Genomic DNA, 14,995 nt, shown 5'->3' with positions numbered 1-14,995 from the left:
AATTTATCTCGAGGTCCTAAAGTTACTTCCGGTTATAGGAATGCACCGATATGGGTACAGCCGATAGTAACAAAGTTATCTATCACAATAGTAGTGTATATGATAAAAATCATTGTAAAAAACGTTTCAGTGCAACGTCGTACCATTTTATTCTAATTTTTCATGATAAAAATTTGTAAGAGCATATCCGAATTCATTTTACGTGATACATATTTCCTATCACAAATCGAATATCGTTGTTTTTTATTTGTTTACACTCGTAAACCCCTGTTTATAAAAGGTATGATCTAGCTTCTGAAGTCTGGTGTACGTGGCGCGGCCAATCCAATAATATATTAATAATTATCAATAGTTAGTTAATCGAGAATTTTCCTATTTTTAAATGTTTTTCTGAATATATTAATTAAATATTTAATTTAATTCAGGTGTCGGCCAATATCAGCTTCGCTTAACGGTAATAGTGAGTGTAGGGAGCTGTTGGCTCGCGTGGCTTGCCACCACCCTCCTACGCATTGTAACTCGGCCACCTAAATTAAAGGCTTTAAAAGTCGCTCGATGACTTAGGCCTAAGGCGGTGCCTTGGGTATTAGCCTAGCTGATTATTATTATTATTAAGCCGATATTGGCCGATACCGATATTAGAAAAATAGATTGATATATCGGTGCATCCGTATCCGGTTATAATACATTTAAAAAGATACGTTACCGGAAGTCAATAGGTCTAAAGTACTCCGAAAAGTTTATATTCCTTTTCTATATTTTCAATGAACTATTGGAATCGCGCAAACCTCTCCCAGACGACATTTACAACAAGACGAATTTCAGTAGCGTCTTCGTATAAATGGAAATTCGAAGCGCTATAAATAAACGCGGCACAAATCTGTCGACGCTCCTCTGACTCCATCTAGTGGAACATTATGGTAAAATGAGTGAAAAAAATAATTACCATGTCCAAGTCGACACATCAATAATATCGAAAGTAAAAAAAAGCGGGAAAAAGGGATTTTGGTGAAAGACACTTGCTCGGATGGGGCGCGTATTAGCGATGCTTTCGCGATTAGACGCGCTAAATTACCGGGTTTGAGCGCTGCCAACTTTCACCCACTTTCAGCCTTCGCGTCCACTGGCGACTTAAGCGGCGACAGTCCTCGCCTTTCACGCTGACCAAACGGCATCTCAACTTAGAACAGATCTACACCCCGGATAAAATGGGAGGTGACAGCGAAAGCGCGGGCTGCGTGCCGGAACGATCGCCAAAGTAAACTACTACCGCCAGAAGTGTGTCATTTTAGAAACTACTAACCTTGGAAAAGCTCAAACACGTTTATCACAAAAATTCCAAATTTGTAGTCGATATGTAGGATTTTGTAAAGATAATTTTCTAAACATTAAGGGAAATATAGGGTAATTGGTAGTATGTTTAGGTTAACTGGTAGTATGTTTAGGTTAACTGGTAGTATGTTAAAGGCCAACTACATGAATTTTTAGCACACGTGTTTTGCAGTCAGCCTACTTCCAGTCAAAGACAGAGTAAACCGAATATTCATGTAGTCGGCCTTTAAGGATAACTGGTAGTATGTTTAGGATAATTCAAAGTATGTTAGGATAATTGGTAGTATGTTTAGGATAATTGGTAATATGTTTAGGATAATTGGTAGTATGTTTAGGATAATTCAAAGTATGTTAGGATAATTGGTAGTATGTTTAGGATAATTGGTAATATGTTTAGGATAATTGGTAGTATGTTTAGGATAATTTGTAATATGTTTAGGATAATTGGAAGTATGTTTAGGATAATTGGTAATATGTTTAGGATAACTGGTAGTATGTTTAGGATAATTCAAGGTATGTTAGGATAATTGGTAGTATGTTTAGGATAACTGGTAGTATGTTTAGGATAATTGGTAGTATGTTTAGGATAATTGGTAGTATGTTTAGGATAATTGGTAGTATGTTTAGGATAATTGGTAATATGTTTAGGATAATTGGTAGTATGTTTAGGATAATTGGTAATATGTTTAGGATAATTGGAAGTATGTTTAGGATAATTGGTAATATGTTTAGGATAATAGGAAGTATGTTTAGGATAATTGGTAGTATGTTTAGGATAATTGGTAATATGTTTAGGATAACTGGTAGTATGTTTAGGATAATTGGTAGTATGTTTAGGATAATTGGTAGTATGTTAAGGATAATTGGAAGTATGTTTAGGATAATTGGTAGTATGTTTAGGATAATTGGAAGTATGTTTAGGATAATTGGTAGTATGTTTAGGATAATTTGTAGTATGTTTATGATGATTGGTAGTATGTTTAAAAGATATTTGATTGGAAAATAAATGAAAATGTATCATAATTTGTAGTCGATCTACACGATTTTTAAAAGATATTTTTTGGAAAGTAAAGGAAAATATTAGATAATTGGCAATCGATTTAAAGATTTTAAAAGATATTTGTTTTTAAAAATTAAAGGAAAATATAGAACAATTTGTAGTAAATTTTTAAGATTTTAAAAAGATATTGGTTTTTAAAAAATAATAATAAAATATAGAACAATTTGTAGTCAATTTATAAGATTTTGAAAAAATATTTTTTGGGAATTAAAGGAAAATATAGAACAATTTGTAGTCAATTTATAAGATTTTGAAAAAATATTTTTTGGGAATTAAAGGAAAATATAGAACAATTTGTAGTCAATTTATAAGATTTTGAAAAAATATTTTTTGGGAATTAAAGGAAAATATAGAACAATTTGTAGTCAATTTATAAGGTTTTAAAAAGATATTGGTTTTTAAAAAATAAAAATAAAATATAGAACAATTGAAATTAAAGGGTATTTTGTAATCAATTTGTGAATGATTTGAAGAAATGATTTTTGAAAAATTAAGGAAAATATAGTGTTAAAAAATATAGGAATTATAGGATAAAAATTACAAAATTTTAGTACAATTAACCGCCAAAATTTCAATTAACAATAAAAAATTCGATTAACTGTTTATTTATGGATATTATTCACGACTATTAATTAATACGCAACAAATCAGTTTTTATTCGGATAATTTTTGGATATGGATATAAACGAACTGAACGGAAAATTTCTTATCCGAATGCCGAGCCCTAGTATAATTATTTAACTAAATTAACAATTTAAAACAGTTTTATAAGGTAAAAAATACGCTTGCATTTAAAAGGAGTCTTAAAAATGTAAAACAGATCAGAAACGAACATTCAAAATCTTTATAAATCTGCTCATTCGTGATTTCAATTGCTTAACGATAAAAATTAACAATTAAATATATTTCTTCTTGATGTGTAAATCTTTATAAAATTTTATCAAATGGATAAAAAATGCAATTGTAGGATTTCACAGGACCATTTCGTTATGATAGGAAAATATAGGAATAGCCCTGCAATATTACCAAAAATACTATATCAGAGCAAAATTCAAAAAAGGCTAGATACTCTTTAATTTCAAATAAGGATTTTTAAAGTCACTTGATATTTGCTCTAGAGTTAAATAAATTAGGAGTCAATGTTACGTGAGATTTTTAAAGATTTGAGGTCTCTAGCCTTTGATGATAGCAACAGGTAAGGTTAGTGTTCGGAATTGTTTATTCATTATCCACAAATTTTCCGATTTATTTAAAAAACGTTGGTAAAAAGAATATCATTTTAACTTATTTAATTATGTTTTTTTACGAAACCAAGCATTTATTTGAATAAAAGTGGTATTTATTTAAATAATTGTTTGTTTTATTTAAATAATAGGCTTATTCACTTTCGATTATTTAAACATTTTACAATTTTTATTCAACTATTAGTTATTTAAATAAATATTATTTAAATATCGCCGAGCTTATTTTATTCATGGATAAAAATTAATCGAATGCCGAGCACTAGGTAAGGTTAAATAAAACCGGGCTTAATAAAATGAAGTTTATTTTTGATATATATTTCAGTTAAAAAATAAAATTTTTCATTGCCTTAGGAATAATTTGCGCGCGAATCAAATAAAATCGGTTGGAAAAAGAGGGGTTATACTTCCCCCGGTTGTTAGGTTACTTATGGCGTTAGTCGCGTATCAAGGAGTCGCTCTCAAGTGCGCTGGTCGTCGAAGATATACGTTATAACATGGACATTATTTCCAAGTACACGTTGCCCTTGAAATCGCGAAGATCTTGACCTTGACCTTGACCTTTTTAAGAAAAATGGCCCCCTTTTCGTCAATTAATCACGGCTGATATCGGGATGCAGCGAGCGCCACGAAAAATGCTCGGATCGGAGCGAGTCGCCAATTTTGATTCGGAGTTTTCAATCACGCCAATCCAAGCTGGCTTCCCAGTCCGTCATAAGGCAACAGCCTTCGCCCGGCAAGAACGCGCGTCTTGTCATCTCGTCAGGAAAGCCCATAGAAACAGTACAGAACCTTCATTTTTTTAGATGTGCAAATTTTTTGGGTTTTTTTTCCACTTCCACTGGATCTGTATGGCTTCTGATATATTTTGGGAGTTTTTTTTACATTATATTCATATGCAGAAGTAGAGGTCGGCGGAGCAAATAAATTAACCGCAAAAATTTCAATTAATCATTAAAATTAGTATTATTTGTTTTATACGAATAAATTATACGAATAAACAACGATTTAACATGCAAAATTAATCATTTTTTTCGAATATTTCTGAATAATTCTCGGTTATGGATAAATATAAACAATCGTATAATTTCTTATTCAAACGCCGACCTCTATGCAGACGTACTGGATAAATTTTGTGTTAAATTTAATAAAATTTGATTTAGAAATAACTAACAATATTAAATTATTACTTTTGATTATTAGCGTTATTTGGCTATGTGGAGATCATGGATAAACGTTTCATTAAATTTAATACAAGTTGATTTAGCGACTATACGGGATTGCAATAATTAATAATATTAAATATTTATTTTAGATTACTAGCGTTATTAGGGTATGTAAAAAAATTCATTAAACTTTAAATTAAGTTTAATTAAAATTTATTTAATGAAAATATTTTTAGGTTATTTCAATAATTTTGTAGTTATTTTATAAATTATTAATAATTAATTAATTAATTTATTAGATAATTACTTATGACTATTGGCTTTATTTTTATCAAACAATAGTTAATCTCAATTTATGTTCAAAAATTCTAGTTTAAAGGGAGAATAATTGAATTTTTCTATGCATTGGTTCTCTACACGAATGTTCGTCCACCAATATTTGAATGTTTCAAATAAAATTCAACTTCGTATTATTGCTCGTAATGAATAAAAACGTTTTCCTGAGTTTTTGTAGTTATATTATATTATATATATATTATATATTATTAAATAAATATCGCAATTAATTATTATAATACATACTTCAGATTTTAAGAAATTAAATATCCAAAAATGTGCAGGAGGTTATTTCAGATATTAATAAATTAAATATTCAAAAACAGGAGGGAGGCTACTTCAGATTTCAATAAATAAATACCTAAAAAAGTGCAGTAGTTTATTTTCGATATTTTCTAAATTAATATCGATATAAAGTTTATTTCAGATTTCAATAAATGAAACAAAAAAAGGGCAGACGTTTCCTTCAGATTTTAATCATTTAAATGTACCAAAAAGTGCAGAAGTTTCTTTAATTTAAATATCCTAAAAGGTGCAGTAGTTTTCTTAATTTAAAAATCCATAAAAGTGAAGTATTTTCCTTAACTTAAATATCCAAAAAAGTGCAGTAGTTTCCTTAATTAATTATCCAAAAAAGTGTAGTAGTTTCTTTAATTTAAATTTCCAAAAGGTGCAGTAGTTTCCTTAATTTAAATATCGAGAAAATGTGAAGTAGTTTCCTTAATTTAAATATCCCAAAAAAGCAGTAGTTTCATTAATTTAAAAATCCAAAAAAGTGCAGTAGTTTCTTTAATTTAAATATCCAAAAAGTACAGTAGTTTCTTTAATTTAAATATCGAAAACAATCGCAGTAGTTTCTTTAATTTAAATATCAAAAACATTTGCAGTAGTTTCCTTCATTTAAATATCCAAAAAAAGTGCAGTAGTTTCCTTAATTTAAATATCGAAAAAAGTGCAGTAGTTTCCTTCATTTAAATATCCAAAAAAGTGCAGTAGTTTCTTTAATTTAAATATAGAAAACAATTGCAGTAGTTTCCTTCATTTAAATATCCAAAAAAGTGCAGTAGTTTCCTTCATTTAAATATCCAAAAAAGTGCAGTAGTTTCCTTAATTTTAATATCCAAAAAAGCAGTAGTTTCCTGAATTTAAATATCCAAAAAAGTGCAATAGTTTCCTGAATTTAAATATCCAAAAAAGTGCAATAGTTTCCTGAATTTAAATAACCAAAAAAGTACAGTAGTTTCCTGAATTTAAATATCCAAAAAAGTGCAATAGTTTCCTGAATTTAAAAATCCCAAAAAGTGCAGTAGTTTCTTAAATTTAAATATCGAAAACAATCGCAGTAGTTTCTTTAATTTAAATATCAAAAACGTTTGTAGTAGTTTCCTTAATTTGAATATCCAAAAAAGTGCAGTAGTTTCTTTAATTTAAATATCGAAAACAATTGCAGTAGTTTCCTTCATTTAAATATCCAAAAAAAGTGCAGTAGTTTCCTTAATTTAAATATCCAAAAAAGTGCATTAGTTTCCTTAATTTAAATATCCAAAAAGTGCAGTAGTTTCCTGAATTTAAATATCCAAAAAAGTGCAGTAGTTTCCTGAATTTAAATATCCAAAAAAGTGCAATAGTTTCCTGAATTTAAAAATCCCAAAAAGTGCAGTAGTTTCCTTAATTTGAATATCCAAAAAAGTGCAGTAGTTTCTTTAATTTAAATATCGAAAACAATTGCAGTAGTTTCCTTCATTTAAATATCCAAAAAAGTGCATTAGTTTCCTTAATTTCAATATCCAAAAAAGTGCATTAGTTCCTTAATTTCAATATCCAAAAAAGTGCATTAGTATCCTTAATTTAAATATCCAAAAAGTGCAGTAGTTTCCTTCATTTAAATATCTTAAAAAAGTGCAATAATTTCCTGAATTAAGATATCCAAAAAAAGTGCAGTATTTTACTTCAGATTGAACTAAATGAATATCGGCATAAAGCACGCTAGTTTCCCCCCGTTGTCAAAATGGTCGCTATTAATCAAAGATCACACCCTCATTAAAGAAGCTCTCGTAGGAGCCATCAGCGTCCGAAATCGCTCAACACAGACGCAAATTACCCCGAGCAACACGTAAAAAAGCGAGGGGCGCGTGTTCGCGGAGAATCGTTTAAGCGGCACACTTCGCGGCTGCCAGGGAAAGAGCGCCACAGAGAGAGCCGCTATTTCGCCATCACCCATGCGACGTCTATAGACGAAGATGCCCGGGATGAGGAGACGGCGGAGGTGAAGCCCGCGGGAGAGGTGCGAGCTGCGAGCGCGCGAAGAAACGTCGCCTCGGGTGTCCCGGAACAGCGCCCCTAACCACTTATTGGTTCATCTTGGCCGACGATGACGAAGAGGAGGAGTTACGGGCGTCGTCGGCGAGCCAGGTGGGGACGGCAACTCGGCGGAGGGGCGCCCTACCTGACCGAGGAGGGTATAAAAGACGGACCTGAAGACTAGATGCCTTCAGATCGCGCAGCGGTTCAATTGGAGTTGCGAAGGCATTAGCGCCTCTTCGAATCTCCAATACACGCGCACTATCACGATCCTCTAGCTTCTTCAATTCGCCATGTCCCGATTAAACCGATTCGTGTGTTCGCGCCGCGACTTGGTGGCCTTGGTCAATTTGTCCAATATAGTGACCAGGCGCCGCTCCACCGTCGTAGAGTTGCCGACGACGTCCCTTTGTCCTTTCGCCACTAAGAAGAACGAGCCAGTGTCCTCGGCGGCGACGAGGACGTCGGCGGTCAAACCCTACGAGGCCATTCCGACGCCCAAAGGGTTGCCGCTGATCGGCACGACCTTGGACGTCATTAAGGCCGGCGGAGCGCCCAAGATCCACGAGTATTGCGACCAACGACACGGCCAATTGGGACCCATTTACAAGGAGAAGTTGGGCACGGTCGAAGCGGTCTTTGTCGCCGATAGCAAGATGATCCAGAAAGTGTACCAAAACGACGGCAAACATCCCAAGCACATGGTACCCGAGCCGTGGACCATTTACAACGAAATTAACGGCATCAAAAGAGGACTCTTCTTCCTGTAAGTACTCCTTTTTTGTTTCGAGGCTCTTCCGGGATCGTGCGCTTTCGATCCTTCAAACAAACTAACGTTAACAGGGCCCCCACTCAAATCTTTCATTTTTTATAGGAAAAATAGGATTATTTTTCTAAACATATAGGACTATTTTTACAAAATTATAGGATTTTATAGGACTATATATGCTATTTAATTAACTAACTTAATGCATTTAAAAACCAAATCTATATTTAGAGAAATAAGTCTTTGATTTTCACTTAAAAAATTGAAACTATTTAACCATTTTATCACAAAAATTTACTAGTAGCTAACCATGTTAACAATAACAAAAGTATAGACTAGAATGACTTGGTATAGGAATTTATCCTATAGCTAAATCTAGCAATTTCACTGAGTGGCTGGATTTGAAATTGGCAAAATATCCAAATTATAGGATTTTATAGGACTTTTTGGGGATTTTGCTAAAAATATAGGATGTTATAGGACATTTTTTTAAATATAGGATTTTATAGGAATTATAGGATTAATGAAAATTATTTCCAATCTCTTTCTGCGGGATTTTTTTTAAACCATTTGAGATATTTCCCTAAATTAAACCCTTTTTTTTAAATTAAGTTCGTGACAGTGCTATATTTTAAATATTCTTATTTTCGTTGTATGATTGATAAAACTGAGCTCTTCAATTTTTAAAAATATCCTAGACATATTTTCTTTACAAGAACCACCGATTTTTTGCGTACAGAATTTATTGATTTAGTTTAACTTTTGGGGGATTTTAAGTAAAATTTAATTAAAAAAATTAATTATTAAAAGTAACTTCATTGATATTAGTGTTCTCGGATTAAAATTCGTAACTTTAAAGATATTTCAAACAGTTAAAATAATTGAATAAAATGTAACAATATTTTTTATAAATTTGACAATCCTTATAAATGATGAAATTCAATGAACGCGATCCTAATGTTCATTATCCTAATGTCCTATTATCTTTGAATCCTGCAGAGACGGAGAGGGTTGGGGGAAAATGCGCAAAAGTTTAAACAAAGTGTTCCTTCGACCACAAACCATCTCGGCGCACACGGGGATGTTCAACGACGTCATCACCGATGTATTGGCCAGATGGGAGATCACACTGGACCAACAGAACACTCTGCCAAATCTAGAGAAAGAACTTTACAACTGGTCTATCGAATGTAAGTGCCACCGAAATTGCCGTAAAACACGAAACTTTAGTCCTTTTATACAGTAATTAGTCCGTTTATAACGAAAATTGAGAGTATTTATAACGAAAAATTAAGTCCTCTTATAAATAAATTTTCGTTATAAACGGATTAATTACAGCTATTTATAACGAAACTGTTAGTCCTTTTATAAAGTAATTAGTCTATTTATAACAAAAAATTTAGTCCTTTTATAAAGTAGTTAGTCTATTTAAAACGAAAATTTTAGTCCATTTATATAGTTAGTTTATTTATAACGAACATTTTAATCCTTTTATAAAGTAGTTAGCTTATTTATAACGAAAATTTTAGTCCTTTTATAAAGAAGTTAGCTTATTTATAACGAAAATTTTAATCCTTTTATAAAGTAGTTAGCTTATTTTTAACGAAAATTTAGTCCTTTTATAAAGAAGTAATTCTATTTATAACGAAAATGTTAGTCCTTTTATAAATTAGTTAGTCTATTTATAACTAAAATTTTAGTCCTTTTATAAAGAAGTAATTCTATTTATAAAGAAAATGTTAGTCCTTTTATAAAGTAGTTAGTCTATTTATAACGAAAATTTTAGTCCTTTTATAAAGAAGTAATTCTATTTATAAAGAAAATGTTAGTCCTTTTATAAAGTAGTTAGTCTATTTATAACGAAAATGTTAGTCCTTTTATAAAGTAGTTAGTCTATTTATAACGAAAATGTTAGTCCTTTTATAAAGTAGTTAGTCTATTTATAACGAAAATGTTAGTCCTTTTATAAAGCAGTTAGTCTATTTATAACGAAAATGTTAGTCCTTTTATAAAGTAGTTAGTCTATTTATAACGAAAATGTTAGTCCTTTTATAAAGTAGTTAGTCTATTTATAACGAAAATGTTAGTCCTTTTATAAAGTAGTTAGTCTATTTATAACGAAAATGTTAGTCCTTTTATAAAGTAGTTAGTCTATTTATAACGAAAATGTTAGTCATTTTATATAGTTAGTTTATTTACGACGAAAATTTACTCTTATTCATGTCGAGATTTTTGGTGGGAATTTGATAATTTAAAAAAAAATAAACGTTTTTATTATACGTAAATTAAAAAAGGGCATCAAATGAAATTTCCCTTTTCTGTCGTTGCGTGTAGCGTTGGGAGCCATGATATTCGGCCGCCGATTGGGTTGCATCAAATCTAACGAAGCGCTGGACGTCGGCATGCACGAATTCGTCCAATGCGTTCAACAGATCTTCGCCGAATCGGCCAAGATGACCATGATCCCTCCGAGGTTAGCCTACAAACTTAACTTGCCCGTCTGGAGACGGTTCGCCAAGGCAGCCGCCGAAGCCATCAGACTAGGTAGGCATTGTTTTACGAGCTGTCGTAGGGGAGAGATCTTTTCACAGGGGTAACACGCCATTATTAGGCCGACATTAAAAACCCGAATTCTAACCAGAGGGCGTAGAAACGTACACATTTTCAAATTTAATTTGTTTTACGTAATAAATCGTAATTACAATAAAATCGAGGAATCCGACATTCGTACAAATCCCGTACCCTCTTGAGATAAATGATTTTAGAAATCTGGACGAAAATCAGTTCCAAAATTTCAATATCAGCCTTAAAAACCAGAAATCAACACGAAAATCATCAAAATCAGCCTTAAAAACCAGAAATCCACACGAAAATCGTGCTCTGAAATCTCAATATCAGCCTTAAAAACCAGAAATCCACACGAAAATCGTGCTCTGAAATCTCAATATCAGCCTTAAAAACCAGAAATCCACACGAAAATCGTGCTCTGAAATCTCAATATCAGCCTTAAAAACCAGAAATCCACACGAAAATCGTGCTCTGAAATCTCAAAATCAGTTTCTGATTTCTGAAATCACTTTGAGATTCAAAATCCCGTTCGCAAAATTCGCAAATGTCGGATCCCTCAAATAAAATAGTGTTAGAATTATTTTTTTTTTATAAATAAAAATAATTTATTAACTTTACGGCCAAAACGTTTAAGCTAACGCCATCTAGTATAGCTAAAAAGGTGAAAATCGAACCTTAAATGACTTCGCTCTAAATGTTTGTTTCCCTTATAACGGTTCTAACGAATATTTCCGTGATTTGCAGCCAAGGGTTACGTGGAAGAGAACGTACCCAACTCGAAGGATTCCGACGGCATTTTACAGCAGCTGATGAAGGAAGATATTTCGACGGAAGAGATTGTCACCATCATCACCGATCTTTTCGTGGCCGCCGCCGACACGGTAAGACGAACGCTCCATATTACATTCACCTTTTCTCGCATTCATTTAAGATTTAGCCCCTTAATTATACATTTCTCACTTTAATTTGAGATTTAGCACCTTAATTATACGTTTTACGTGAGATTTAGCACCTTAATTATACGTTTTACGTGAGATTTAGCACCTTAATTATACGTTTTACGTGAGATTTAGCACCTTAATTATACTTTTTACGTGAGACTTAGCACCTTAATTATACATTTCTCACATTAATTTGAGATTTAGCCCCTTAATTATACATTTATCACATTAATTTGAGATTTAGCACCTTAATTATACGTTTTACGTGAGATTTAGCACCTTAATTATACTTTTTACGTGAGATTTAGCACCTTAATTATACGTTTTACGTGAGATTTAGCACCTTAATTATACTTTTAACGTGAGATTTAGCGCCTTAATTATACTTCCCTCGTAAGATTTAGCGTATTAATTATACTCTTTTCGTGAGATTTGATACCTTAATTTTTCTTTTTTTCGTGAGATTTAGCGCCTCAATTATACTGTTATCGTTATGATTAGCGCCTTAATTACGCTTAATTTTACTTTTACCCCTAAATTAGTTACGTTTACAACACTTTAATTATTTCAGTTATGTCGCATTATATTTACTCCTCACAATGATACTTTACGCATTTGAACGATACTTTTGACGACTTAATGATACTTCCCAAAGCAGAGAAATTCGTGAAACAAGTACTTAAGAAAAGCATGTTTTTGTTTCCCCGCAGACGTCGCACGCCACGCAATGGACCCTGTACATGTTGGCGAAGAACAAGAAGTGTCAAGAGAAATTGCTGTCAGAAGTGAAGAGTGTCGTCCCTGAGGGGGAACTCATCCAAGAGGAGCACCTCGCCAGCCTGCCCTACGTCAAAGCAGTCATCAAGGAGGCCCTGAGGCTCTACCCGGTTGCGCCGTTCCTCACCAGGATACTCAATAAAGATATTACCCTTGGAGAATTCAACATACCAAAAAATGTAAGCTACGTTTCCATTCAATTAGATACTATTCAACTAATATCAAAGTAAATTAACAAAAATATAAATTAACAAAAAATAAATTAACAAAAATATAAATTAACAAAAAATAAATTAACAAAAATATAAAAATTAATAAAAAATAAATTAACAAAAATATAAAAATTAATAAAAAATAAAATAACAAAAATATAAAAATTAATAAAAAATAGAATAACAAAATATAGAAATTAATAAAAAATAAAATAACAAAAATATGAAAATTAATAAAAAATAAATTAACAAAAATATAAAAATTAATAAAAAATAAAATAACAAAAATATAAAATTTAATAAAAAATAAAATAACAAAATATAAAAATTAATAAAAAATAAAATAACAAAAATATGAAAATTAATAAAAAATAAATTAACAAAAATATAAAAATTAATAAAAAATAAATTAACAAAAATATAAAAATTAATAAAAATAAATTAAAAATTAAATTAAAAATTAAATTAAAAATAAAATAAAATAAAATAAAATAAAATTAAATTAAAAATTAAATTAAATAAAAAAAATAAATAAAAAATTAAATTAAAAATAAAAATTAAATTAAATTAAAAATTAAATTAATTAAAAATATATTAATAATTAAATACAAAATTAAATAAAAAAATAAAAATTAAATTAAATAAAAATATATTAATAATTAAATAAACAATAAAATAAAAAAATAAAATACAAAATTAAAGATTAAATTTATATTATATTCAATTGCTGATCAATATTTTATCCTTTAATAGAAATTGGTGTTGATGTCTCTGTACACGACTGGCCGCAACCCCGAGTACTTCGAAAAACCCAACGAATTCAAACCAGAAAGGTGGATTCGCAACAAAGACTCGAAGACAGTCATCAACACGCACGCCTGTCTGCCCTTCGGCCTGGGAGCCAGGTCATGCGTTGGCAGAAGGGTCGCCGAAGTGCAGATGCAATTCTTGATTGCCAGAGTAAGTGTCCCAGTTCAATTCACGTTTCCTAGTTAAAAGGAGACATCCCGAAGTGTAACCCACCGATTTTGTTCAAACTCGGGTGATTGGTACCTTCGTGTATCATGAAAAATCCTAAAGGGAATTTATTCAATGGGCAACCGTTTTGCCATGGCAACGAAAAATGTTTTTCACAACACAAAATATTAAATTTTCCCATTGAAAATAACATGGGATTTTGACCTCAAATTGATCAAAAGTTGATCAATTTTGATGTTTTTTTTATTAATTTTTATCTATTTTTAAAATTTTTGGCATTTTCGAAATTTTTAAATTTGTTAAAATTTTTCACAGGGGGGTCCTAGGAATCGGTCAGAATCCTATGTTATTTTCAATGGGAAAATTTCAATTTGTTGTTGTCAAAAACATTTTTCGTTGCCATGGCAAAACGGTTGCCCATTGAATAAATTCCCTTTAGGATTTTTCAAGTTACACGAAGGTCTACCAATCCCCCGAGTTTGAACAAAATCGGTGGGTTACATTTCGGGATGTCTCCTTGTTAGAGTAATCAACGATTTCCCTTCCAAAATATTCGACTTCTCTATCGAAATTATTCGTTATAGAATAGTAATGGACAATTAGTTTGAATGCCTGAGACAATACTATCGATTTATATAAACAAATATTTTGTAGTTAAAGTAGGACTCGCGAATTACAAAAATCATGTTAGACTATACTATATGAAATTACTTTAAAATAAACTTAAATGATATAAAACGTTATTTTTTTAAAACGATTGGTTCTAAATGTTACCTCTATAAGAAATAAATAATCGTTAATAGAATGTATCCACTGATCTAACCAATGCACTTTTTACTCGACAGATCGTCCAGAAATTTGACTTTGAAGCTACCAAGGACGTCGACATCGCGTTGCGAATGATCACGACACCCAGCGAGCCAATCTCTCTGCGCATGACGCCTCGCACGTGATTGAAGAGAGATTCGGGCCTTGATTGGTCGAAACACGAGATGATCTATCCAATGAGAGAGCTCTCCCATGACGGAGAAGGTGATGTCGCGCGAAAGCACGAACTCTGATTGGTCGTTTTAAGTTAAAAAAACATAAGCCTTTTAATTGGCTAACCGCAATACTAGTTCCTAATGACGATGCCATAATTTGGACTAACTAATAATACGAGCTTATAAATACTACTAGTGCCACCTAGCACCGAAAATGAAAATTAACTAGCGCACATTGATTGATTTATTATATCTTGTAAATATTTGAATGAATTTAACACTTATTTATTGTACAAATGAAGATTTCCCAAAATATATATATGTTGGAAAAAGA

General features: G+C 31.4%; 2 protein-coding genes across 2 annotated transcripts in view; one reads left to right on the top strand and one right to left on the bottom strand.

Moving 5' to 3' along the window:
• Window positions 1–14,995, bottom strand: part of LOC149958632 (uncharacterized) — a 125,070-nt gene that overhangs the window by 73,274 nt on the left and 36,801 nt on the right. The window lies entirely within an intron of this gene.
• Window positions 7,730–14,631, top strand: sad (Cytochrome P450 family protein sad). The gene is made up of 7 exons (XM_090167232.1): window positions 7,730–8,202; window positions 9,202–9,392; window positions 10,537–10,746; window positions 11,515–11,651; window positions 12,422–12,667; window positions 13,454–13,660; window positions 14,524–14,631. The coding sequence occupies exons 1-7, from the start codon at window positions 7,730–7,732 to the stop codon at window positions 14,629–14,631; spliced, it is 1,572 nt and encodes a 523-aa protein (XP_090023358.1).

This window comes from Leiobunum rupestre, chromosome 2 (genome assembly GCF_980474605.1).
Source record: "Leiobunum rupestre chromosome 2, qqLeiRupe1.1.hap1, whole genome shotgun sequence".
Classification (NCBI taxonomy): Eukaryota; Metazoa; Arthropoda; class Arachnida; order Opiliones; family Sclerosomatidae; genus Leiobunum; species Leiobunum rupestre.
The sequence above is the reverse complement of the archived record's forward strand: the minus strand, read 5'-3'. Positions and strand labels throughout refer to the sequence as shown.

Coding starts and splice junctions, on each gene's coding strand:
- sad (XM_090167232.1), top strand. CDS start 7,730: ATGTCCCGATTAAACCGATTCGTGTGTTCGCGCCGCGACTTGGTGGCC. Junction 8,203..9,201: donor AAAAGAGGACTCTTCTTCCT/GTAAGTACTCCT, acceptor TGAATCCTGCAG/AGACGGAGAGGGTTGGGGGA. Junction 9,393..10,536: donor TTACAACTGGTCTATCGAAT/GTAAGTGCCACC, acceptor CGTTGCGTGTAG/CGTTGGGAGCCATGATATTC.